Here is a 25,802-nt window from a genome sequence, read left to right as displayed (position 1 = left end):
AAAATTGGATTAGACGTTACTTTTTGGTCGATAGTTTAATCAATTGATTCTAAATTTTAAGTTAGATTCTAAAACTAAGGGGTGTTTGTTTTTTTGGTAAAAGTAATTTGTTTTCATAATTTAAGTTGTTTGATTTTTTGTTTTTTTATGACTTATTATAAATTTTTTATTAAATAAAAAAAATCTAAAATATGTAATTTTTTCTAAATAAAAAAACAATATATTGGTTTTTCTTTACTTTTTAATACTTAATAAAAATAAAATACTATAAAAACAAACAACAAAATATTTAACACTATTAAACATTAAGGCTCTATTTAAAATTAAGTAAAAAAAAAACACCACCTAACAATTTAAAATTATTTTTTAATTTTAGCTATTTAGGAATTTTGATCATAAAAAAAATGTTGAATAACCGATTTTTTTATTTATGAAGTGGTTTTCTTATATACGAGTATTACTGCTTTTTCTAATAACTCTTTGAGTTAATTAGGAGAATATAAATAATTCTAAACTTCTAATATACTTCAAAAAAAAAAATCTATTTATTAAAATAAAAATAATTTGAGTGGGTCAAAAATGTAATTATTTTCTTAATTTGGCCAGGATTATGGAAGAGATTTAGAGTAAATATCTCATAATCTTATAAAAAAAAATGTTACATATTCATAAATTGGAATATTATTCTTTAAAAAGAGAGAGAGAGAGACTACGACAAGTACAGAATGACAAGAAAAAGGACATTAGAGGGCGTAAGCCCATTGTTTGACTACTAAACCAGGCAGATGATCTGCCTCTAATTATAACATTAATTATTTGGAAGCCTTAAAGGCAATCAAGGGCAATCTGGTCTGTCACATGCTTCTCGATGGGCACGGACCAATGATAGATTTCCACGTGGACATTCATATGGGAACTCCCGATGCAAGCTATAGGTGCTAGAACCTGGGGCCGTAGCTATAAAGTGGTGGGACCCAAGGTATATTGGAGAAGCCGCATCCTTATTGGTTGCGGTGAAGTACAGCCATCCAAAGTGTGCCACGTAATCATACGACGGGCATTCACTGGACACCCAAAAGAAGCGTTAGGACGGAAGCAATGATGTGCTATAGTCGTCATGATTGTAAAGTTGGGCCCACATGATTTCATCTCCGCCCCACATCATATTATTTTATTTTCCATCTTTTTGGTATTTATTATTTATTATAATTCATTTACACAAAGACAAGTTTGCTTTCAGCCTAAAAACGAATATTCAAATTTATTTTTTATTCACTTAATTTCTTTCATGATTATGAATTTATATATAAATATTCTACCAAAAATAGTACTTCTTTTATTATTATTTAGGCTACTTGTTGGAAATATGGTATTTTTTTTTATTGATTTATCTTTTTGACTGACTTGAAAGGTATGTGATTTTTTATTTATTTTAGGGCTCTAACAAAATAATAATTTGATTTTAATATGAACACGTGGTAAATACGGAATAGGAAGGTGGTGATGAAAGATGACCGTCCGATCACGTGTGAGACTTTTGCTTCACTTCATTACTTTCTATTTATATATTGTATTTGTATAGTCCCCTAATCGACGGCTATGATCTTGTAATATATCGTATAAATTATACTGGGTCCCACTCAATAGAACTATACGCCACTCCAAATGTCATGTAGATTCGATCGACGGCTTATAACCTACGACACAACACTTAACGATGGAATCGGTCACATCAAAATCAATGCTCGTTCTTGGGCTAGTTACACGTGCAAGCTTGTTATGGCACGTGACAGTGAGGGGACCCACGCCAAGTTGCGAGCTCAATCATAATGGCTAGCCCACGCCGGACCGCAAGCCGCCACGTACTTGTGTTCAAAGGCGCATCATTCCCATTCACCGCTGTGGGCCCCGCCATCCACCACACTAACCCTGGCTCGGCACGTCTGGGACACGGCTCATTCGGCTGGCGGCCCGCAATCATTCGAAGTTTGAAATTTGGAGAAATGTCGCTCTCACGATGTTCATAGTAGTGGGCCCACGTAATAAGGCAGCACGTGAAGGCTATGTGGCAGTGCGGATGAGGCTATCAAAGTAACAAACCAATGGGAGATTGCCACCTTTAATGCCGGAGATCTTATTGCTCAAATTACCGAAAATGCCCCTTTGTAAATGGAAAAGAGCGGAAAAGAGGGAGTACAGAACGGGAGTTGAAACGGGGCTTGGGCTGAGGAGCGAGCTGAGAGACGGAGAAAATTTGTATAATGGAGTGTAATAATGAGAGTGGGGAGTGGAGGGTGTAACGTATCGGTCACGAGCAAAGCCGGTACGTTCAATGATGTCCATCTCTAATATATTTATATGTTTATTGGGAAGGACAATTTTGGAAATCTCTCTCTAATACACATTAGGCTTACTTCAGATTTTTCTGATTGGCTGTCGAGAAAATACTGAGCGATGCTCCTTGGGTTGACGAGGCCCATGAATGATTCTAATTTTAAGCTATTGGCTTGTGAATGTGGTTCTTTGATGTAAATGAGCAAGTGGAGGGTCGTAGTAGTGGGTTGTGTGGCTTAATTATTAGTCGCTACCAAACTTTTCAATGAAGTAGGAGTATGTTTCATTTATATTATAAGGTTTGTTGAAGAATTAGTGGAAAAAAAACATTTGTTGCTTTTCAAAAGAACACCAATCTTGATTGTTAACCCCTTGGTTAAGATATTCTCTTACAACATCAACAAGAAAACTAAAAAGCCAATATAAGTTGATTAGTGTGTATGCGTTTTTCATTTTTCTTTTTTTTCCTTTTGAAGCAAAATTTGTTTGGAGGAGAAGTTACACCCAATGCTACTACATGAGATTATTCAAGTTGGATATATCTTCCATAATAAATTCAAAAAGTCACTTAAAAATGCTTTCTAATTTTTACTCCTTTTATCATTTATAAGAGTATTAAGGCTGTCTGGATTGACTTAAACTTTTTTTTTCCTTTTTAAGTTTAATAAGATTTTTTGAAGTCTATTTGGCTAATTTGATTCAAAGAAATTATTACTTATGGTAAGAATTCTATTTTGAATTATATAAAAAGATTTTTCTTGTACAATAATACTGATATTATCTCCATCGAAATTGTAATTTTTATTTTAATTTCATATTTTAATTAAAGCTAGAAATAGATTATCTAAACAAGACTTAAATCTTGTTGTAGACGATATCTTAATTGATAAAATAAACAATTAAGTTGAAGGGTGAAATACAAATTTGAAAGATACGTGTAAAATAAGAGGATGTAAGAAGACTTTAGGGTATAACTAGGAAGCACTTCAATGTTTAAAAAAAGTGGGATAAATTGAAAAAGTATGATTCGAATGGGGATTACATGGATTTGGGGATTGGGTAGGATTGATGGTAGGAAATGGGAATTGGAAGAGGGGGCCACGCCAGGAAATGGGGCATACAAAACTTTTGGCCAGACGCTGTTCCATTACATCACCCACCAATATGCACCCCCGCAATATTCTATTCAACCTTTTCGGGGTCTTCTAAACACCGCTAAACAACAACCTTGAGACCTTGACAATGGGGTCATCCCTCTCACTTGTCTTGACCTTCTCTCTCAAGTGATCTCTCTGCTTACAATTACAAGAGCCACAGCACACTCACTTCGCCTCTTCTCATATCAAGTCTACATCAGTGGCGGGTGGTGGAGGTGGCACACCCTTCAGCTTCATTTCCGCCACCTTTTTTCCCGCCCGACGCTTTCCCACCAATTCACCCCTCCCCACATGACAGTGAAACCCCAGATGACTCTGCTTTCTTTCTAGTATTCTTTCATCATCACTTTCAACTTTCATATCTCTACATTTTTCTTTTTCCTATTTAACCCTACTCCTTCCCCTTTCTCCCATTCCTCAGCCCTTTCCTTTTTTCGGAAACACAGAACATAAACACAGTCCTCGGGATCCCAGCCCACTCTCTCCTTCCACATCCCTGGACCACTGTTCCTGGGATCATCACTAGTGTTTAGGGCTGCAATTCCCGAGGATATCTGCTTTATTCTCTTTTTCTTTTCCTTTCCTCCTTTGCTTGTTCTTTTTTGTCTCTCAATCTTGTCTGGTTGGGAAGCCTCTCCACTAAAGTTGGAACCTGTAAAAGCCTAAAACCCCAGCTCAATTCTCTTCCTCGGATCTGTGCTTTGTGGGTTTCAAGCGCTAAAGGTCTTTCTTACCTGATCTGTGAGCTTTATTTTCTTCTCTTCTTGGATCACAATGTTTTTTTTTCTTTGTTGGGGTTTTTTTTTTTTCTTACATGGGTAGTGATTTGATATTATGGATCATCTGTTTGGATGAAGATATTGAGGTTACAAGGTGGGTTGGAGTGGAGGCCTCCTTTATAGCAGATCTATAATCTCAACTAGTCTTGTGACAACAAAAATGCTTATGAAAATAATTTCTAGCCAGCTATTATAATCTCGTTAGTCTTTATCTTTGGTTTTATGCTTCTTCTACTTCAGAAGATGAATGTTCCTTTTTTCCCCCATACCTCTAGGTATTTTGATGATCTTGCACTGAAGAGTTACTATGAGTGACACTTACGATGGGAGGTCATTTGCATTTTTCTTGTCATGCTGGTGATATCTAATGTTTGTTTTTTTCCTTTTTCTTTCTCTTTTGGTATGGTCGAAATGATACCGCATGTTAGCTTACCACATATGGCTGCACCAGGACCATATAATCGATTAGGATCAATAGTTTCTGTTGAATGTCATAAGAACTCACAGCTATTCTATGTTGAAGAAGAAATTCAAGTGAATTCAATTTAGTTCATATCCAACCATTTGATCTTCTACTCTTTGGATCAGTTTCTCTTGAATATCATAAGAATTCACAAGTACTGTCTAGCTTTCATGTTAAAGAAAAGAATTCATGTGATTTTAAAATTTAGTTCACATCCAACCATTTGATCTTTTTGCTCTATGAATCATTTCTTTAATGTAAATATAGCACTAACTAGAGAATGATGATCCAACAAAGAGAAACATAGGATTGTCAACGCTTATTCTTCATTCACCCAATTGAATATTTCATGATTACATGTCCCTTTTTAATTATCACATATCTCAGAATTCATTTCTGAATTCTGAAATGATGCTTAATTATCATATAACATGAGAAACACTATTCTTTATTTGTTTATTTTTCACTCATCTTTATAATGTCATTGAATTGCATATCAACTTGGAAAACAATTATAAGCCACTGAATCGACATACTCACATTGTAATAAGTACACATGAATTAAAGCTAGAGTGTGCTTCTGAAGTTTTTTGCATACATGCCTATGTTTACATGCGATGTTATGTTATCTCCTTGCTTAAGAAATTTCGTCGAACATAATGATTAGGTCCTTCATGCCCATACAGGCATTTGAAGCAAGTAAATTCATAATTAGGAGAGGTCTTGAACTTGTTTGTGTTATAGAATATGTACTTCAACCCTCTTGACTTCAGGCGATCAACAAAACAATTAGTGCTTATTTAAATTTCTTGTATATATTGAATGTCCAGTAATTGATTCAACCATGCATTTTTATTTCTTGTTTACTCATCATGCATGGTTTCATTTTGGTTACATGGAAAGCTGATCTCATCTGCATTCATTCTTTCGGAAATACATGGATCAGAAAGTTGGAAATGAATTAGCCTTAAAATCCCAAATGAAAATTACTACTTAGAATCCTTGCTTTACATGAATAAACAAAATTCATGTGCATACATTAGAAGTTTAGATGGTATTGATAAAGCTTTTCTATATAAAGCAATTTTTATTTTGATTAATATACTCTCGAAGGAGTGATTCGAAGTAAGTAAGTGCTCCTTAATTAAGAATTAATCCCATGTTTCCATGTGTTTTCAGTGACCAAATATTTATGTTCCTTTTTGTATTGGATGAAGTGAAAACCAACTGAAAATTATTAACACTATGTTCTTCCAAAGCCTATCCAAAAATATAGAATACATAACTCAAATGTAAAATTTTTCAAGTTTAATTTCCATGTCTTATTTATTTATAATTATTAATTACTTATTGCCAAGGGAAAAGTTCTGCAACATAAGCTTGAGTTCTAGCCCTATGTATATATACACACACTTTGAATATTCAAGCAATATGCATTTGTTCAAAGAGCAAACATCATAACCTAGTGATTCTTCCTATATTTCCACCATACTATTAGAAATATAGGAAAACTAATTTCTTGTGAATGAACTTAATTTCCATTCAAAGCAAAATAAAATATTTCCAACTGTCTTAGTAATGACCCGCTCCTAACTCTGTAGATATTGTTTACTTTGGACCCAAATGGTGGGTCGTTATGGTCTTCGATTTTCCCATGAAATATAAGAAGGGAGAAAGCTAGTCCCGACCTTGTAAGATTGAAATTCCTTGAGATGGTACGAAAATCAGATCAAATTTTTAGGAAGTGATCAATAATCTTCTTGCTTAGACATCTACCTATGTTTTTGCGGTTTACATTATATTTAATTGTTCTACTTAGATCAATTGTATCTACTTAGAGATGGGAAAGTTCAATTAGTAAATAACTTAAGTCCTTCCATGATCCACTACATGAAATAATACTTTCTATTTGTATAATAGGCATGGTTAATTAGCCACTGCTTGCTATTTGAATTTGGAATGATAATATGCTTATGTATTATGCTAAATGAATAGCAGGACTACGTACATTGGAGGATATGAATACCTTTGCACATGTTCCCCCTGGTTTTCGGTTCCATCCAACTGATGAAGAGCTCGTAGATTACTACCTCAGAAAAAAGGTTACTTCAAGAAGAATTGACCTAGATGTCATTAAGGATGTTGATCTCTATAAAATAGAGCCATGGGATCTTCAAGGTATTCCATGATTTTACAATCATTCCCATCAATAGAATGAACTCTATCCTTAGAATTAAACTACCCAAATTAACAAATGTATTGTTAACCGAACTAAGTTGACTTTGTAAATTTGAACAGAACTTTGCAGAATAGGAACGGATGAGCAAAATGAATGGTACTTTTTTAGCCATAAAGATAAGAAGTATCCGACTGGGACTCGAACAAATAGGGCTACAGCGGCTGGATTTTGGAAAGCAACAGGAAGAGACAAAGCTATTTACTCTAAGCATGACTTGATTGGCATGAGGAAGACCTTAGTCTTTTACAAAGGTCGAGCCCCGAATGGTCAAAAATCAGATTGGATTATGCATGAATACCGACTTGAAACAGATGAGAATGGGACTCCTCAGGCAAGTTTTCTCAATCATTTAACTTCAAAAGCTTATTTCTTTCCTATGAAAAAAAAGTTTTCTTATTCATACATGGCCAGCTCGTCTCATTCATTTCCTTTTCCAAACAAATAAGATCCCAGTAATCTTATCGAGCACTTGAGCATTAGCACTTTTGGTAGGAAACTATCTCTCTCTCTCTCTCTCTCACGCGCGCGCACACACACACACACACTCACTCACTCACTCACTCAGTGAAACCTAGTGGGAAGCTGAAGATGATGAGCTAAGTTGTTTTTATCATCTTCAAGATACAAATCATAGCCATATGCAAGCTATTTTAATCTGAAACTTTTTATCATGTTCAAGACAGATGTATAGGATTGCATGCTCTGAAGCTCCTTGTACAACTTTTCAAATTGTCAGGAATGGAATCATGAAATTAATAATGATTTCCAGGATCATAAATTATCATGAAATCATGTTATGCTTAAAGATCCAGTAAGAGAAAGAAATGTAACTTAAAGATCCAGAAAGAATGAATTATAAGATGAAACTTATTATGAAAATCCAGTGAGTCCAAATGCTTAACAATGCCTTTGACACCCAAGTTGGTAATGTGACATAGAGACAAAAAATCATGAGAACAAAGTAGAGATAATGTCTAAAGAATAAGGAGAAAAAGGGTTTTGTGACATCCTAGGAAAGAACAAGATGGACTTATAAATCCCACGTAAACCACAGTGAATTGTTTAAGCATCAAGACGCATCTAAATGCCCCCCTAATAAACTTAGTGATTGACTTTTTTTTTTCCTACTTCACTCCTTTTTCGGCTTTTTTTTTCCCCTGAAACTAATGAAACTACTTATCATGTCAACTGATATGAATTTAGTGATATTGAAGCAGGAAGAAGGTTGGGTTGTGTGCAGAGTGTTCAAGAAGAGAATAGCAACGGTGAGGAAAATGAGCGAGCATGAGTCACCATGTTGGTATGATGATCAAGTCTCGTTCATGCCGGAGTTGGAATCACCAAAACAGAACTCTCACTCTAATATGGCTTACCATCTCCCTTATTCCTGCAAGAAAGAGATAGACCTGCAGTACCAGATTCCACACGAGCAATTCCTCCAGCTCCCTCTCCTAGAGAGCCCAAAACTTTTGCAAACAGCAGCAACCACTGTAAGCTGCAACTCTATGGTTGCATACGGTATTGACATAAACCATGGAACCACTTTGCAGTCCCCTTCACTTACCCAGGATGAACATATTCGCCAACAAGCCCATGAACAAAACTTGCACCCCATCTATGTATACAATAATAACGAGCTGGCGGTGGATCAAGTCACAGATTGGCGAGTTCTCCACAAGTTTGTTGCTTCTCAGCTCAGCCATGAAGATGTTTCCAAGGAAAATAACTACTCATCGAATGCAGCCACTCTCTTTCATGCAGCTGAACACCCAAATTTGCTTGTCCAACATCTGAACAAAGAAGAAGCAGTGCCTGAGAATGCCTCAACATCGACTTCAAGTTGTCAAATTGAGCTGTGGAAATGAAACCCTGCGATAGAGATTCGGTGGTATATACTGATCATAGGAAGTTCAGGCAGAAGAAAAAGGGATCGATATGATATCATACGTATGGTTCCTCTTCCTGTACATAATAAAACTATAACAATATAACTCTAGCTGTTGATCATCTGGCTAGAAAAACCTCGGTATTAAGTAATTAATGCTATGAAACTAGTGAGTCAAAAACCATATTTCTAGTAGTATATAAGTATTGCTAGGCCTGCAGAGCTGAGTGTTGCTGTGAAAGGCATGGAGTACTTGTAGCATTGTTTGCATGCATGTAATGGGCTCTATTACATAGCCTGGTCTAGCAGCCGACTGTGCTGTTTATACTTTATAGAGTGGACCTGTGGTCGCTCACCGATATGTTTGTACGCTGGTTGAACTTGAAATAGAAGAATATTGTCTTTCTTCTTTTGTATATATACATATATTTAGTCCATGAAATTCTGCCGCACTAGCTCTATAGATAAATATCTGCAGTTATTGGCCTTTTTTTTCTCCCTCTATTCTCTATTTCAATGCAAAGATTCAATTTAGAGGAAAAGAAATGAAATATAGAATTGCTCAATTTATGGTATGAAATTCATTTGATTAGTGAAAAGATGTACGAGCTAAAAGAACTAGAGTTCCAACATTGAAGACACTCTAGCAAAAAAGAAGGAAAATATGCAATTCAACTATGATATGTATTGTTAGACAAAGAAACGCTAACTGAATCGCTTCTTAGCAAATATGACAAATAAGGCACACAGAGTATTCGTTTCTTAGAAGGCACATAAGGCCAATTGAATCAGAAAATTGTGCATGAAAATTGGCATTCACTACAAGAAGACAAAATTTTTAGTTGCTTGGAGAACTTATATCCTTTCATGAAAATGACTTCTATATCTGCAATATGACATGTAACTTCGAGGACGCATGCTTGAATGAAAGCCACCAAATTTATTAGTAAACAAGGGTCTTAAGTATTATATCTTGTTAAAGTAGGGATTTTGTAGCTTATTGTACCTATCATAGAGAGGAAGATGCAGGAGTGCACGCCAAGCAAGTAAAATAACAGAAAGTTGCTTCTTGAGGATATGTTACTCGATTAGACAAATCATGGCCAGGACTTCATTTTACTAAGACAAATAGAAGGGCTGCTAAGCAAAGTGGTATTGCTTACTCATCAATCCATCAAAACAACACTAATTGTTTTGATGGAATCCGCTTATACCTGGCAAAATGGGCTCTACCTCATCGTAATGATCAAGTTATGTATTACATATGAAATAATAGTTCAAAAATAGTTACATTTGTAGTGAAAAAACTAAACTAAGTTTGCAAAAAAGCCTAAAAGACAGATCAGTCAAGAACTGAAAATATAAGTGGGATAGCAGGCGCCAGACACCAAAAGAGTATAGAATGAATTAGAGCCCGTTTGGTGGTGATTATAGAAAGTGCTTTTAATATTTCTAATACTTGAAATTTTTTATCATTCAAGTGTTAGAAAGATTAAAAATGCTTTCTAAAATCACTTACAAACGCACTCTTAGTATGACTATTCACTTGGATGACAACTAAATAGGGAAGAAAGAGTATGTAGTGCTGGTTTCCTAAGACAGCTTTCTGTTTCGTGGACATACTAAAGGAAAAATGGAAGAGCAAAAGCTGTGGACATACTAAAAGAAAAATGGAAGAGCAAAAGCTAATCCTTTAGGTTAAGCTTTAGAAAATTATAAAAGACCGACTGTGTTCCATTGCAAAGAGTATGAATCAAACAGAAACAAAATGCAGAGCTCATTAGGTGTAAGACATTGAGAATAACATTGAACTTATCTTTGCTTATCGGACTCCAGGACTCCAAAGCTTTTTACTTGCATTGCTGAAGCTATGCTCAGAGGCAAATGACAAGTACAGTTAGGAAAGATAAGCAAATGACAAGCCAAGATAAGCTTTATATGAAAGCACTCAGCTTCAACCATTCATGCAAGGAAGAAAAAGAGAACAGCAACAAGAACGAATTCCTAAACTGCGAGGTTAGGGGAAGAAAGTGATAGCAAATTTGAAGGATACAAAAGACGAACAATTCAGATAGAATTTGAACCAAGAAGCCTAGATGGTTTTACTAGGAGAAGTACACTACGAACGAAACTTGTGTAAGAGTATGAAAATATAGAGCATGCAGTGATGCTATTAATGTGAAAGGAGAGCTGGTTTACTGTCGCAAAGTCATGCTTGGAAGTCCCTTTAAGGAATAAGATTTGACATACTCATTGAGTGAGTGAGTGAGTGAGAGAGAGAGAGAGATCATGAATAGAAGGAATCCTAGGAAGAAAGGATCGAAGAGTCAATGCTTCTTTAGGAGGAAAAGGGATTTTGGAGTCAATGCTGACTAAAATTGAGGTGGAGTTTACTTCCTTCCAATTTGGGTTTTGTTGTCTGTAAAGGAGAGTCAAAAGGATAGCCATACGCATGGCAATGTGGCATGAAGAAGGGCACTTGGGGGGTGACTGAATAATTAGGGTTTTATGAATATGTTGTTTGTATGGGAAGACACCATCATTGACACCCTCAAACAACTCCATGTGACTGCTATTATGTTCTTCTTTCCACACACAAAATCCAAACACTTGTGCCCCACCAATCTTTAAGTTTACATTACTTTTTGTGTCAAAATCGAAACCCTAGTTTCTCATTGATATAGGGGTTTCCACATAAGTAAGGACTGTACTCAACCTCCTTTTGCTTTGGAAAATGGCGTCCCTTTTCTATATATCTGCAGGCTTTTTTAACTTGGGAGACAGGAGGCTTATATGTTGAAAAGCCAGTTACAAACAGAAGGATAGAAGAATATACCTATTTGATTGCTTGTCTTTGGTTGTTACATATCATGTTCTTCCCCACTTTTCCCAACACATCCAATTCCTATAAATCTTCGAGGCTAAGGATTCCACGATTCTAATTTGAGAAAGGGGATTCTTCATTTTAGGCTGCAATTTAATTAGAAATCCAAACACCACATATCTTCAACAATAGGCTCTTTCCTAGTATTCCACTTTCTTAACAGACTACAGCTAAGTAGGTGTGGAGTTCCATTCTAGCATAAATTGATCCTACAACTATCAAACTGGCACAATAAACCGCTTTTTCAAATATATTCTATATAAGATGTTCTTTATTTTGCATAAATTTGCATGCCCATGTCATTGAATCTGTTAGTGGGTGATTGACCATTATCTTCTAGCATAATAATTAAGAAATTTAGCTACTGAGGGTGGATTAGTTTTGGATTTGAAGTTCAAAATATGCAAGTTTATGTTGTTAATTTCCTGGACCCAACAGAGAATAAATCATAAATTTTTTAATCATCTATATAGTTATGAGAGAGAGAGAGAGAGAAAGAGAGAGAGAGAGAGAGAGAGAGAGAGAGAGAGATTTCTCAGAACTCACGTGACTAAAACCCTGTTCTGATGTAGCTCCTTCTCATGTGTAAAGAGAGAGCTTTCACTGCAAGTAAAGGAAAGCCAAAAAGGAGACAGCCATTAATTTATTTACTGATTGATGTTTCCTTGATCTTCAAGGTTGAACTTGTTGAGTTTCTAAAAAAGAACAGGCAAAACACTTTCATTAACTTCAATACCTAGCGATGTTCAGACAAGCACATGCCCAAAACCTTGAGTGCTCTTCCAAGATAGAGTAAAATAGAATGGGTCAGCCCCTTATTCTGCCCAGCCCTTCCACTCCCCAAAAGCTGTTCTGATTTTTAAAGAGTTTAATATTTTATTTATTTCTAACTAAGGCTTCCAATTTGATGCATTTTAAGCTGTAAGAGGTTTGAGATTTGAATTCCCTACTAATGAAGTTGGGAGTTAAGGCCCTTTATATATATATATATATATATATAGGTTGAAAAGTTCTTCTGGGGTATAGTGAAGGTGTAATGCATTCATTGAAAAACTTTCAAAAGAAGGATTAGGAATTTAGATTTTTTTTACATGGCAAATAGAAATCTCTATATTATATATAAAAATTCTTTATGGATTCCAGTGGTCGAGTTGCCCCTTAAGTAATTTTTTAATATTATGAATGACGAATTTGCCATCATTATATATTAATATGTTTTCGGGTTTTATTTTTGAAGTAGTCACATTGAGAGGTTTTTTTAGAGTTTCACCATCTCATTCCCTTTTATTAATGGATTCTCGAGTGTTGGTGCATTCTATGTGTACGCGTGTTTTGGTTGACAAAATTGAAAGGTACAATGGTATAAACAAGCCACAAGTGAAGGAATGCACAAGAAAGAAGCAGCATGTATAACGGAAGTCTTGGCCTTAGCAGTTAGCTTTCAAACAATTTGGCAAACCCATGAATCCTTCAAGCCTTAAGCTAATTTCCTCCCTCTTGTCCTACATGGGCTCTACTGTTGATAAATATTTAACAGAAACTTTGTAAGACTAATGATACATCAACAAAGTTCATTCAAATGAAATCTTTCGCATTGAGCCAAAAAGAAATGTCTTAGCCTCAAAAACCCAGAAAATGCAGCATCCATTGAAATGGATTCTAGTAGAAGATGAAGAAACGAGAAGAGATTTACAAGATAAAATTCTCAAAATAAGTTTTAGTAACATCAAACAATGTGCTATGTCCCTTTAATCGGATGTTGATTGATTCTTTATCAAGATTATGCCTCCTGAAGCTGTTTCTAGACCCGTCAAGAAAAAATGTTCAAAGTTGAATCATCACCAGATTAATGACCAAAAAAAATATGTGATATGTTGAACAACAAAACTGATTGATTCCAAAGCAAACAGGGACAGCGAATCATCAAAGAAAATACATTGAAACATGGGTATCAAATTAATTCATATTGCAAATGATATTATCATCTGTGTAACTCTAAGGTACCCAAAGAATGATGGATTCCCAATTGCCTGTATTACAAGGAATGGGGTGAATCACATGACAATGAAAACATGTCTATAACACCACGAAAATTTGCAGTCAGGACTCTTGTTTTGACCTAAACTAAAACTGTAACCAAAGCAAGCCCAACTCCAACAACCAATACTAGGATAGCCATGGTGCCTACACATTGAAAGGTTGCTGCGGATTAGCAGGATATGGAAATGGCAGCAGATAGTGTCAGCAGTAGTGTGAAAAACAGCTTCAGTTTCCACCCGGTGATCAACATTGGAGCATTACTTGAATTCTGGCTTCTGAAGACAAAAACAACAGAAGTACAAGTCATTAATGTAAGAGAGAGAGAGGGAGAGGGAGAGGGAGAGGGAGAGAGAGAGAGAGAGAGAGAGAGAGAGAGAGAGAGGTCAATGTAACAAGGTTCGAGATATATACCCTTGCAAATTCTTAAGAGCGCCACAATACAAAATATTACTGGGAGCAGAAAACTCTGTTTCACCATTTTCCTCAGGATTGACGATTCTCATGTATGTTTCTTGGCCCAGATACCATCTGTCAAGGTTTTCTACTCTAAGATTCCATGCTCCAGCATTGTCAAGAGAGATTAACACTGCTGTCCATGCCCCAGGGAAAACCTACATGAATTTCAGGATTCATCCTTAAAGATTCTAACTGTTGCACAGCATCTCTGATAAAACACATATATAGTAAGCATAATGATCGAACACTATAACACTCGTTTAATCACCAGATCCTCAAAAAAAAAATGTTCATATCATCATTAGCCCTAGATCCTTCCAACAGTAGCTATTGCAACACACTATTCGGTCATCAGATTCTTATGATCCACAGGTCAAGCAGTTCGACTCACTCGTCAGATCATCAGGTAATAGTTTTGTCTAAATGGGAAAATGCAGTCAACATTGCAGTACTGACCAATGAAGTATCTCCTGAGGACAAGGTCTCTATGGCAATATTGAAAATTAAACAACTTCATCCTAAGGAGAGCTTCAAGCAGAAGACTAACTCCAGCTTTCTGTTCTTCCAATAAACAGAAGATAACATGGCTCTAAATAAAAAATAAATAAATAAAAATGACAAAACCACACCTGTGCTGTGCAGCGAGCAATCGCATCCCACTTATTGTATGTGCCCCTACTGCTTTCTGTCCAGTTACCATAATCCATCCTGTAGAAATCAAAGGGTCAACACCCATGAAACTTGGATGAAAATCGTGTAAACAAGAAGAAGAGAGCTCCTACCCGACCACAAAAAATGAATAACCATCCATGTGGAAGCTCTGCATTATTGTATCATTGTTCTGCAATATAACTTCTATAAACCCCTTATATGTACCATTGATAACAGATATATCAAGTTTTGGTGCTCCTGTAAGAGGCTTTTTCGGGTAATCAAGCTTGTAAGCTCCCTTAACTTTATGCTGGTCAGCCAGCCTGATTGGTGTCTCGGGATTGACAAATGAGATCCCATTAAATGTAGCCCTAAGTGTGTTGTTAATTGTCACTAGTGGCATGCTCCTTAACACATATGTATCAGTCACATTGATTGAACCATAGTGAAAAGACCCCTGTGGGTTAGGACGAGCTCCACTTGCAGATACATTTTGCCTGATCAACAAAAATTGAGATGATGAATGTTAGATTAAATAAAACCAGTTCTACTGTAAATTAGATATAAAGGGAAGAACCAAAAAGAATAAAGGGAATAGAAAAAGTTTTAGGAAAAAGAAAAAAAGAAAAAGAAGGAAACAAGAAAAACAATTAAAGGGGAGCAGGGGAATAGAAAATGCCTTAATGTAAATGGTTAATTAAACGATAACCAGATTTTCTGCAAAATTTGATCTCAAGCGAAAAATGAAAAAGAAAAGAGGGGACCAGTAGAACAGCTGTACATCTAACTGCCCTGTACCTAGTAGGGGTATGGTTAAAGTAAATGTACTTTGAAAGAAAAAAATAAAAAGGTCAGCTATAGGAGGCTAACTACAAAAGGGGAGTTCAATATCAGGATTCCAATAAAAAGGTGAAAATAAAATATGTACCTATGGTAGGAATTAACTCTTAAACACCATGCAGTATAAGAACAAACCTGATAGATCTTGCTTGGTTCATTGAAAATGTCTTGTCATACAAGTCATCTGGCCCAGGAGGGAGAGGACCAGTTGCAGCTCCTTTAGAATTGGAGTACTGCAACACAGCGACACCAGTAACTCTTTGCCAAAGTGACTCATTCACAAACCTGGCACTGGCCACAATGTAGTAATCGGTACTTGCATTTTGATCCATGGTAACTAAAAAGGTGTAAGACTGCCCAACATGAATATCTAAGTTACTATAGTTTTGTTGTGATGTGTAATGTCCCTCTGTTTCCACTAGAAGCATATTATGGTTCTGAATTCTGAAGTTCAGACTAGTGGAGATTCCAACATTGTGAACCCGAACTCGATAAGTTTTTCCTGCAAAATGTCATGTCCTCACTGGTTAAGATTTCAAACAGTTCAAACTATGTGTCAAAGCAAGAGCACAATTTTAGAAGGCAAATGGTGCAAGTATGATAAAGCTCAGATTTGAATGCATAATAATCCTGCTATATTGAGTCTATACCATCAGCGATGTCCAATCCATTGTGTATGCAGAAATGAATTCAACCAAATTTAATTGGTCTAACCATCAAACTTATGGCATCTTTCTAGCAGACCACGGATAATGGGTTTACCATTACATACAAAATAGTAGATACTAACTCATGGTACAAAGTCTAAACTTAAAGTATATAAAAAAACAAAAGCATATCACAGATTATTTGGTGTCATTTTTTTGATAGGTACAGATTATTTGGTGTCATCAAATCAATAACATCACCTCTTTCTACTAAACCACAGGTAAAATATTTACTATTCAGAAGTAAATAACAGAATCAAACAACTATCCACACAAAATGCAAACTCAAAGACACACAATCAAACAAAAGAAGATCAGAGACTATTTCATAACAGCTACAAAAATCAAGGAATAGTTGGCTCTCAAAGATAGTTAGATGACTGTCCTCTTGAATGGCTGAATGGGCACTATTTTCTAGCCTCTGAGTATCAGCATGCCAATAGTCTAAAGGCCCAGAGTGAGACATTTTGAGGACCTCATGAAACAATATAGATGTGTGAATGATTCTAGGTTTGAATGAAAAAATGCATCCACATAGCAGATCAAATCAATGGATCATTGTGTATTCACCAAATGTAAATTAACTAAGGACCTGATATCGTAAGTGCCAAGGAAATTCAGTCATTCGTAATAAGGAAAAACAGAATAAAATACTTGACATTACTTTTTTCCATGCTTATTAAATGGTAAAGAGTAAAGACTACTAGACCAGATGAGTTTCTCTATGAAACCTAAAAGTATTACCTGGCTCAACTGAAACTGTTTCATATGCTATTCCATCTGGTACAAGAGTAGTGTTGTATCTGTAAGGTCCCTTCCCATTGATGAGAACTCCATCTGGCATCCCAAGGTCTTTTCCAGCATTAAGGGTCTGCCGCAGAGCCTAAAATTCAAGCACAGACACACATTATACTTTGAATTCTATGATCAAATTTCCCCTTTGACTCACTACCTAAAATGGGTACTCACCGTATGGTTTTGTGTGTACCAGTCACCAATGAGGAGTATGATATCCCCATCTGGGGCTGCGAAAGGCAGTGAGATAACTGGTCTGTTAGTAATAATAAATGACCCAAAGCCACCAGCTGCTCTCTGAAAATTGAGAGATGGGAAGTAGAAGAAACTGCCAATCTGATCCTTAACCTGAAACTGGTAATCCCACTTCCTGTTAGATGGTATAGGGCAATTTGTGCCTAGAACACCATCTTGCCAAGAATTACGGCGCATTTGTACCCCTGGCCTGCAAAATTATCAACCCCAAATCCACTACAATTATTACTTCTCCGCAAATTCTAAGATTAATTAAAGGAAATAAACAATGTATGGAATAGATAATATGTTGAAACCTACCAAGTGATCAAGAGGTCTTCATTCAATTTGTTTGTCACATTAACAACAACATTGTTATTTGTTGTAACATTCAAAGGATGACCTGGAAAATTTCCATTAACTGCTATAACCTGCAACAAAAGTAACACAAATGAATAAATGACTGAATCGTTATCTGCCTCAATGTAACTTCAAAACCAGACTTCGTAAATTGACTAAATATGCAATATTAGCCACAAATTACTTTAAAAACATGGAAAAAACACAAAGCCAAGGCACAAGCTTGAACCCGATTGACTTCAACATTGCTTAAACCCCATCCCTCAATTTACTACATATAGAACTTTTCCCTTTTCCTCTGTCCATTAGGAACTAGACATCCTATATCAAAAATCATGAGAGCTCACTTAATCCATATGAAAAAACATCTTTAATGAAGACATTTAGGCCATAGTCAACCTCATTGACACACAAACCCCATCATCAGATTCAACTATATAAATGACTGGGAAAAAAAAATGAAAAAACACAAACCAGGTAATTAAAGAAAAACAACCGTAATTCTATCTTCGGACTCTCATCTACTTATAACCAAAACCCAGATTCTCAGTTAACTACCAGTAGAACATTAAGCACTCGGAAAAAAAAAATTTAAAAAAAAAAACCGTAATAATCAACAATTACACATCTCCCAATCTGCTTCACCAACAGGAAAAAATCCCCTGTATCTGATTCAAAAATAAAAAAATAAAAAAATAAAAAAAAGAGCAAAAAAAATTATTTATACTGAAAATTTGGGACCCCGATCTACTCCGGCGATATTAAATCCCACTAGACGATGCAAACGCATCCAGAACATAAACATCAGATTATGCAGAAAAAAAAAACACAAAAACCATTAAGAAAAATCATCAGAATCTCATTGCCGATAGATAACAGTCCAAAAAAAAATCCAAAAAACAACTAAATCCACACAAGAAAAAAGGGGAGAAGGGAAACAAAGAAAATCCAACCAGTTCATCACTCTGTCAAGAAACTGAAACAAACCCACATGAAAAAATAAAGACAAAAACGCAGAAAAGGTCGAAAACCCAAACCTGCTGGGGAACACCCAAAGGAGAAGCAGTGATAAAAGAGTAGGTCAGCTCGAAATTCACAAATGGGTCTGCAGCGAAACAGAGGCCAGAGAAGAGCGCAATGTGCACAAGAACCCACGTTGAGTGCCCAAGAAACTCCATGAAATGGGTTACTGTGGGCGTGTATCACTGTATCAAAGTGAATAATGAACCCAATTTTCAGAGATTTTAGAAGGGTTTACATATGATCGAAGAGGCAGTATAGAAAGGGGAAGAGTCTGGAAGAAAGAGAGAAGACGCGTAGAGAGAGAAAACGGCTCTTTTTTTTGTGGAGTCCTCGTTTGTAATTTGTAATAATAAAAAACGCAGACTATACACACCCTGTTGCCCTAGAAACGGCTTTGGAAAAGACCCGCCCCCCAATCACCTGCAACTCCTTCAGCCGGTCACCCATATATGTACACATATTTTTTAATCCTATACTAATTTTGCTTGTTTTCCAAGAAAGTTAAAAATAAAAAATAAATTAATAAATCTTAATTCCTAGTTGTTTACAACTCAATTTCACGTGGATGAATCCATGCGAATCTTTTCGATTTCATACCAAATGAGTAACCACAATTAATTATGCCACCATGCACCATCATAAACATTAACGGTAACTTTTAATAATATAAATTTTTCTTCATAAATTTGATTTTAATATTTCGTATGCTTCCCGACATTTAAAGCTTTTCTTTTACCATTAGTAAGAACTCGTTTCAATTGTGCATCATAAGAAATTCGATCAATTGTTCAAATACTATTTATCGGTCATAAATGATAATTAATACATATGATATATTCAATTGTTATCGTGAATTTTTATAATCTTATTATATAAAAATAGGATATGTATTTGAAATAGATATATGAGTCATTAAATATATCATAAGCGATATAAAAATAGATTGAGTAATTTGTTCTTTTATTCAAAAAAAATATTTCTAATTTACATGGCCTGATTATTGATTCCGATAATTTCTATAGTTTCCAAATTGAAAATATATGATAAATTGATAACAAAGTTTAAATTCCAAAAATAATTTAAAATTATTAAAGGAATAATGAAAACTGACAGCAGACGGTGAGTCGAACCTTACACAAGTTTCGGCGCCTCGGCGTTCTCAACGGGCTCCTCTTCTTCTTCTTCTTCTTATTCTGATTCTGAACGTTACATGAGAAAGAGCCAATGGCCCCACTACAGATGGGCCCACAAGGATATTCTTATCTTGGTGTCCCCACTTGTACTTTCCTTCCTCTTCCGATTGTGTGGGCCTGCCTCTCTGCAACTGCAAGGGGTTTTCTTATCCAGAAAGAAAATGTTTCCTTTCTCTGCTTGCTGCCCATGATTCCTTTTTGGATCAAACGCAAGGTCTTTCAAAAAAGTTAAAAAAGTATATGCAATTTTTCTACATTAAGAAAAATTATACTTAAACTATATTCTTTACCTTTACTTAGCACACCCTAAGAAAGGGAAAATTATTTGAATGAGTGGCATGTAACTTTTTTCTTTTTATAAATTATTATGCAATTTTTATAATTAAATGACAAAATTTCATTAATTTCATAATTTTTAATTAAAAATATTATAACAATAATAATAATAATAATAATAATAAATAATATTTAATAATTCTAAAAAGAAAGAAATTAGGCCGTATGTTATAATGTTCGTACTTTTAATATACTAGTAAGTGCATCAATGAATTTATTTTTTCAAGACTTCTATATAAATCAAGTAGAGATTCAAAATCAAATAATTGAATTAAAAAATAAACCAAATTAAAAATAATAATACTTGAGATTAGATATAAATAAGATTACACTTTTTGACATCAAATTTTATGATACTAAATTATTTTTTAACCAATTTTGTTATATTAAAAAAAAATTCCACCTTGGTCCTTGGTCATAACATTTACTAATTTTAATTTAAACATATTACTTATTTCTTTTACACTAAATTTGTAAAAAAAAAAAAAAAAAAGTGTTGTGTTAATTATTTTATATATGTTTAAATACTTTTTCCCTTTTATATAAGAGCTTTTTAATAAAAATAAGAACAAAAACGAATTAATTTGAGTAAGAAATCTATAGATTAAAATAAATATTTAAAAAAATAATAATCTCAAACCGATAGCATTGTGAGACAAAACTCATTGGAAGAGTTGAAGTGAAAATTTTGAAAGGAATAGAAAATGAGAAGAAAAAAAAAATCGAGCTTTAAAGAGAATAAAATTTATAATGGATGAGAAATTTGAAATGTTTTCGAACTTTTAATGATAATATTTTATAGTATTAATTATATTAATTGTGTGGTTGTAAAGAGATTGAAATTTATAACTTTAGGACATTTTTTAAATGAAAAAAGTGAAGAGTAAATAAAAAATTAATGATTGGTTTTCATAAATAAAAATAAAATATAATGCTAATAACATAAATAAGAATATTAATAATGATACAGTTCGTTTTAATATAGTAAATATAGCATAAAAACAAAAACAAAAATTAAAAAAAAAAAAGTTAAGTAAATTTAAATAGTAATGAAGGAAAAGACAAATAAATGATATAATTGAAATTGTAGTTGATCAAATTTTCTTAGAATAACTCATATCCTTGAGAAGAATTTGTACACCTTGTCTATAATTTTTCCTTTAAAAAAAAGTGATAAAAGCAATGCTACAAATCATGATCTAAGAAAGACAACCTCTCCCACTCCTTTGATAAGGTCCAATTGGAGTATAGATGGGGTTTGGAAAGTTTTTAAACAACTTGGACAACTTCCATTGTTGTCCCCTCCCTAATTATATTTTAAATAAAATAAAATAAAATTTTAATTTAATTTATTCCTTTCTTCCTGTTCCTTTTCCCCTTTGAATATAAATAAAATAAAAATATAAGTTTACTTCTTATAATTAAAAATTAGAAAATTAGAAAAATAATTGAAATTTTTTTCAAATAGAGTTAAAGGGGGTGGGATGGGTATGGAATTGGTCTTATGAGGTGATCCCAAATCTACCCTATTTACATCCTTAATATTTTTAATCTAAAAATTATGGTTATTTTAACTCTTAAACTAATTTAATTAAAATCATGTTTTATTTACTTGATATGACCTTATATACGGCTAAAAGTAAGATAAAATGTCTTATCTTATATTTAGAAAATAAGATATGTTATTTCACCTCTTATCTTATCTTTTGTTTATAAGATAAAATAATAAGTGTAGGATAATTTTTTTTTCTCATATAGTATACATAGATGATTTAATAATGATAGGATATGTATCTCCTTGACCATAAATTCCATTGTCTCATATATCCTCTTCCATTTTATTTTATTTTTTCTTCATTTTCTTTTTGTTATATTAGTCACTTTACAAAACAAAAATATTATTTAGAAATAAATTCTTTTTGTTTGAAAATGTAGGATTTTTATTTTTAAAATTTTAAATATTTTACTCATTAATATTATTAATAAAAAAATAAAAATTACCTATTAAAAGTAAATTGTAAAAAGATATTCAAATAATAATAAATATGAGAGATTTTATACTTTCTTTTCATAGTAATCATTGGCAAGTAATATATTTTTATTTAAAAATATTAAATCTTAGGATAAAATATGGTTTCATTCCATTTTTATACCTTAAAAATCAAACATTGTTATGGTATAACATATATGTCTAATTTGATTAAATGGATAAGATAAAATAAGATAGTATTTACATATCCTCTTATAATATTTTCGATAGGATATAATATCCTATGTGTGAAACAAAGCTAATTAACAAAAACACCCAAGAGGGGGAAGATGAATTAAGTGATTAAAAACTTTTCAAAATTGTATGATTAAGACAACAAAACAATAAATTCATAGAGCAAGTAATTAAATGGTAGAAGGAAAAGAAATGCAAATACTTTTATAGTGGTTCAACACTCTCGCCTACACTACTCTCCTTAATCTCCTTCTTAATTGAGGGTTTCACTTATCGAGGCTTAAACCCAAGCCTTTAATACTTTACACTTAGATTCATGACTCCGATTAGTACTACATCACTCCCTTCAAGTTCTCAACCAACTTTAAGTCTCAAACACTCAACCTTGAATAATAAAGTGATGATGTAATGCTCTCAATCATAGTAAAAATATGACTTAATAGAAAGAAAGAACTAGGATAATTTTAATTAGTGTATTACAGGATTTGCAAGTAGCAAATTCAATGCACTTAAGTGAAGAGTTTTGAATGAGAGAAAGTAATTGTAAAACAATTCAATGTAGGTGTTATCTTGTTGATAAATGCAAAGGAACTCTCCAATTTTCATAAAACAAGCTTGGGCATCCAAAATATATAGCACAAGAGAGTTTCAATTGGGCACACTCCAATTCAACCAATTGGATAACTATTAAGGTAATTAATGCACTGTAGGTGATTGTTGGAGTTTTTAATGCTCAATTAGGTCTTAATCGAACCTTAACTAGACCTCGATAAACTAGACATCAACTATTGAAAGAGAGAGAGAACTTTACGCAAGCTTGATTGGTCCTTAACTTGAAAAGCTTAACTAGTTGAATTGGTTCTCCAACCAATTAAATTGGTTTAGGGCACCATTGATTGGTTAGGAAAAAATGAGCCCAAAAGGCTTCCATCTTCAATTTTATTGAACCCATGCCTCAACCGATTTGACCAATTCAAGGTCCCTTGACCTATTGGGCAAAAATAAGCTAAAAAAACTTTCATTTTCATTTTCATTCTTCTAGTAACTTGAGCATTTCATTGTATAACTTTTCTAAGATATTTTTTAAAGAATGCTTCCTAAGGTTAAAATCAAAAGGTTACTTTTAAGCGTAAGAATGAATTAAATGCATAGGAAAGTGCATAAAAAAATTATTTTATACTAAGTGCACCTATGAGATTCATCTTACATAGATATCTAGGCACTTGAATCTTCAAGGATATGTTTCTTCATGATATTTAAATCTCTTATAAGCATACTTGAGCTTTCTTTTGAATTTAATGATAAAATCTGAAAATTTCACTTGATTTAAACATGTTAGAGGCACTTAACTTTGTTCGGTTATCATCAAAACATAATTAAGAAAACCCTTAGATTAACATTTTAATATTATATCTAATGGATAATAAAATTTTAGAATATTATATTTAGTGGGATATATTATATCATATTAGTTTTTATTCTATCAAATGAATAAAAGAAAAATGGAAAACATATTTTTTAATATTAAGTTATTTGACAAATAGAAAATACAATCAATGTTCTTGTGTTTAAATCACTCTCATATTTAACGTTATTTGGAAATATCTCTATAGTTTATTTTTCAATTGGTAACTTATTTATTTAATAATAATATTAATAATTAAAATATTTAAAATTTTGGAACCAAAGATTTGGATGTGGTTGGTGGACTTCTTGTTTCTATTTTTAAAACAAAAAATGATATTAATTCCAATATAAAAAGTAAAAACTCTTTGAAACTTATCTTAAAGAGACAAGAATTTTTAAAAGTTATTTAAAATTTTGAGGTATTAAAAATTTTTACAACCTCAAATTTAAAAAAAAATTAAAGTATTTTTTAAGTAAATAAGGCGAGTTCATACTTTTTATATAAAAATTACTATATTTCATATACAAATTGCTACTAATTTCTACTTCTAAAAATAGAAATAAGAAATGTATTCCAATGAGTAGTTAGTTTTTAAATTAAAATTTTTTGTTTTGCAAAGTTACTCTTTGGACTCAAATGGTAGAAAAAAGAGTGATGTGGCATGACATGGAAAAAGGGTGGCAAATATTAGTTGTCATATCCCAAATGCATTAGAAGTCTAAGTATCCCAAGCCAAATTGTACTTAGTGAGAGACATGCCAAATAAAGTAAGTTAAAAGTACATTAGGGCCAAGAGAAAAATAAGAAGAGTAAAGGGTTTTACAACCACGACAATAGGAAATCATGGATATTTGGGTATAACAGTATAAGAGGCTTTCAAATGAACACACATGTTAAATTTAGTGAATGAGTATATTGTTTTTATTATCTTAGTAAGAAACATTACGTATATGTACAAAATTAGCTAAGCTAAATAAGGTAAATGGTAATTACAAGGAAGGATTCACGTTCTACACCTAAGAGGGAGGTAATCTTGGTTGACACCTAAGATTACCTTTAATACTTCCCCTCAAGTTGGAGCATGAAAGTCCGTAATGCCCAAATTGCAAACAAAATGATGAAACAGGTCTTCTCCAAGGGCTTTAGTGAAGATGTCAGTGATCTGGTGCTACGTGGAGATATAGATCGGCATAAGAAGGCCGAAGCGGAATTTTTCACGTAAATAATGACAATCAATCTCTTGATTTTTGTACGCTCATGGAAGACTGGATTGCGTGTAATGTGGAGTGCAACTTGATTATCATAATAAAGGATGATGCGCTTGAGATGTAATACCATGAGATCAGATAGCAGTCTTGAGTGAAACAAGTTCACATGTAGCGGTGGCCATAGCACAATATTCGGCCTCTACGAAATAATGTTTGTTTCTTTGTTTGCCAAGAAAAAGGGTTGGTCCCAAGTGTGATGAAAAAGCCTGTAGTAGAAGAGCGAGTGGTAGGACAACTGGCCCAATTAGAGTCAGAGTATGCAGAAAGTTGAAAGTCACAAGTGGATGGAAAAAATAGTCCATGGCCTAGTGAGCTCTTCAAATAGCGAAGCACATGTAAGGCAACCTAATAATGCGGTTCTCATGGAGCTTGCATGAATTGGCTTAATATGTTAATATAAAAAGATATGTCCAGGTGAGTGATGGTCAAATAAATGAGACGACCCACCAATATTCGATAAGGGTTAGGATCAGAGAGTAAGACCCCATCTTCTGAAGTGAGCTTCAGGTCTTGTTCCATGGGAAAA

General features: G+C 33.7%; 2 protein-coding genes across 2 annotated transcripts; one reads left to right on the top strand and one right to left on the bottom strand.

The window, feature by feature from the left end:
• Nucleotides 1–3,621: 3,621 nt before the first annotated feature.
• LOC100258785 (NAC domain-containing protein 7) lies at nt 3,622–9,275 on the top strand. Its single transcript, XM_002264950.5, has 4 exons — nt 3,622–4,214; nt 6,732–6,911; nt 7,032–7,303; nt 8,190–9,275. The coding sequence occupies exons 2-4, from the start codon at nt 6,752–6,754 to the stop codon at nt 8,835–8,837; spliced, it is 1,080 nt and encodes a 359-aa protein (XP_002264986.2). The 5' UTR covers nt 3,622–4,214; nt 6,732–6,751; the 3' UTR covers nt 8,838–9,275.
• A 4,389-nt stretch (nt 9,276–13,664) lies between these two features.
• Nucleotides 13,665–19,209, bottom strand: LOC100253642 (monocopper oxidase-like protein SKU5). Its single transcript, XM_010664107.3, has 9 exons — nt 18,862–19,209; nt 17,786–17,895; nt 17,405–17,675; nt 17,180–17,318; nt 15,864–16,230; nt 15,020–15,385; nt 14,867–14,945; nt 14,193–14,392; nt 13,665–14,056 (listed from the first exon to the last, which is right to left on the bottom strand). The coding sequence occupies exons 1-9, from the start codon at nt 19,000–19,002 to the stop codon at nt 13,951–13,953; spliced, it is 1,779 nt and encodes a 592-aa protein (XP_010662409.1). The 5' UTR covers nt 19,003–19,209; the 3' UTR covers nt 13,665–13,950.
• Nucleotides 19,210–25,802: the final 6,593 nt, after the last annotated feature.

This window comes from Vitis vinifera, chromosome 16 (genome assembly GCF_030704535.1).
Source record: "Vitis vinifera cultivar Pinot Noir 40024 chromosome 16, ASM3070453v1".
In the NCBI taxonomy this organism is placed as follows: domain Eukaryota; kingdom Viridiplantae; phylum Streptophyta; class Magnoliopsida; order Vitales; family Vitaceae; genus Vitis; species Vitis vinifera.
The sequence above is the reverse complement of the archived record's forward strand: the minus strand, read 5'-3'. Positions and strand labels throughout refer to the sequence as shown.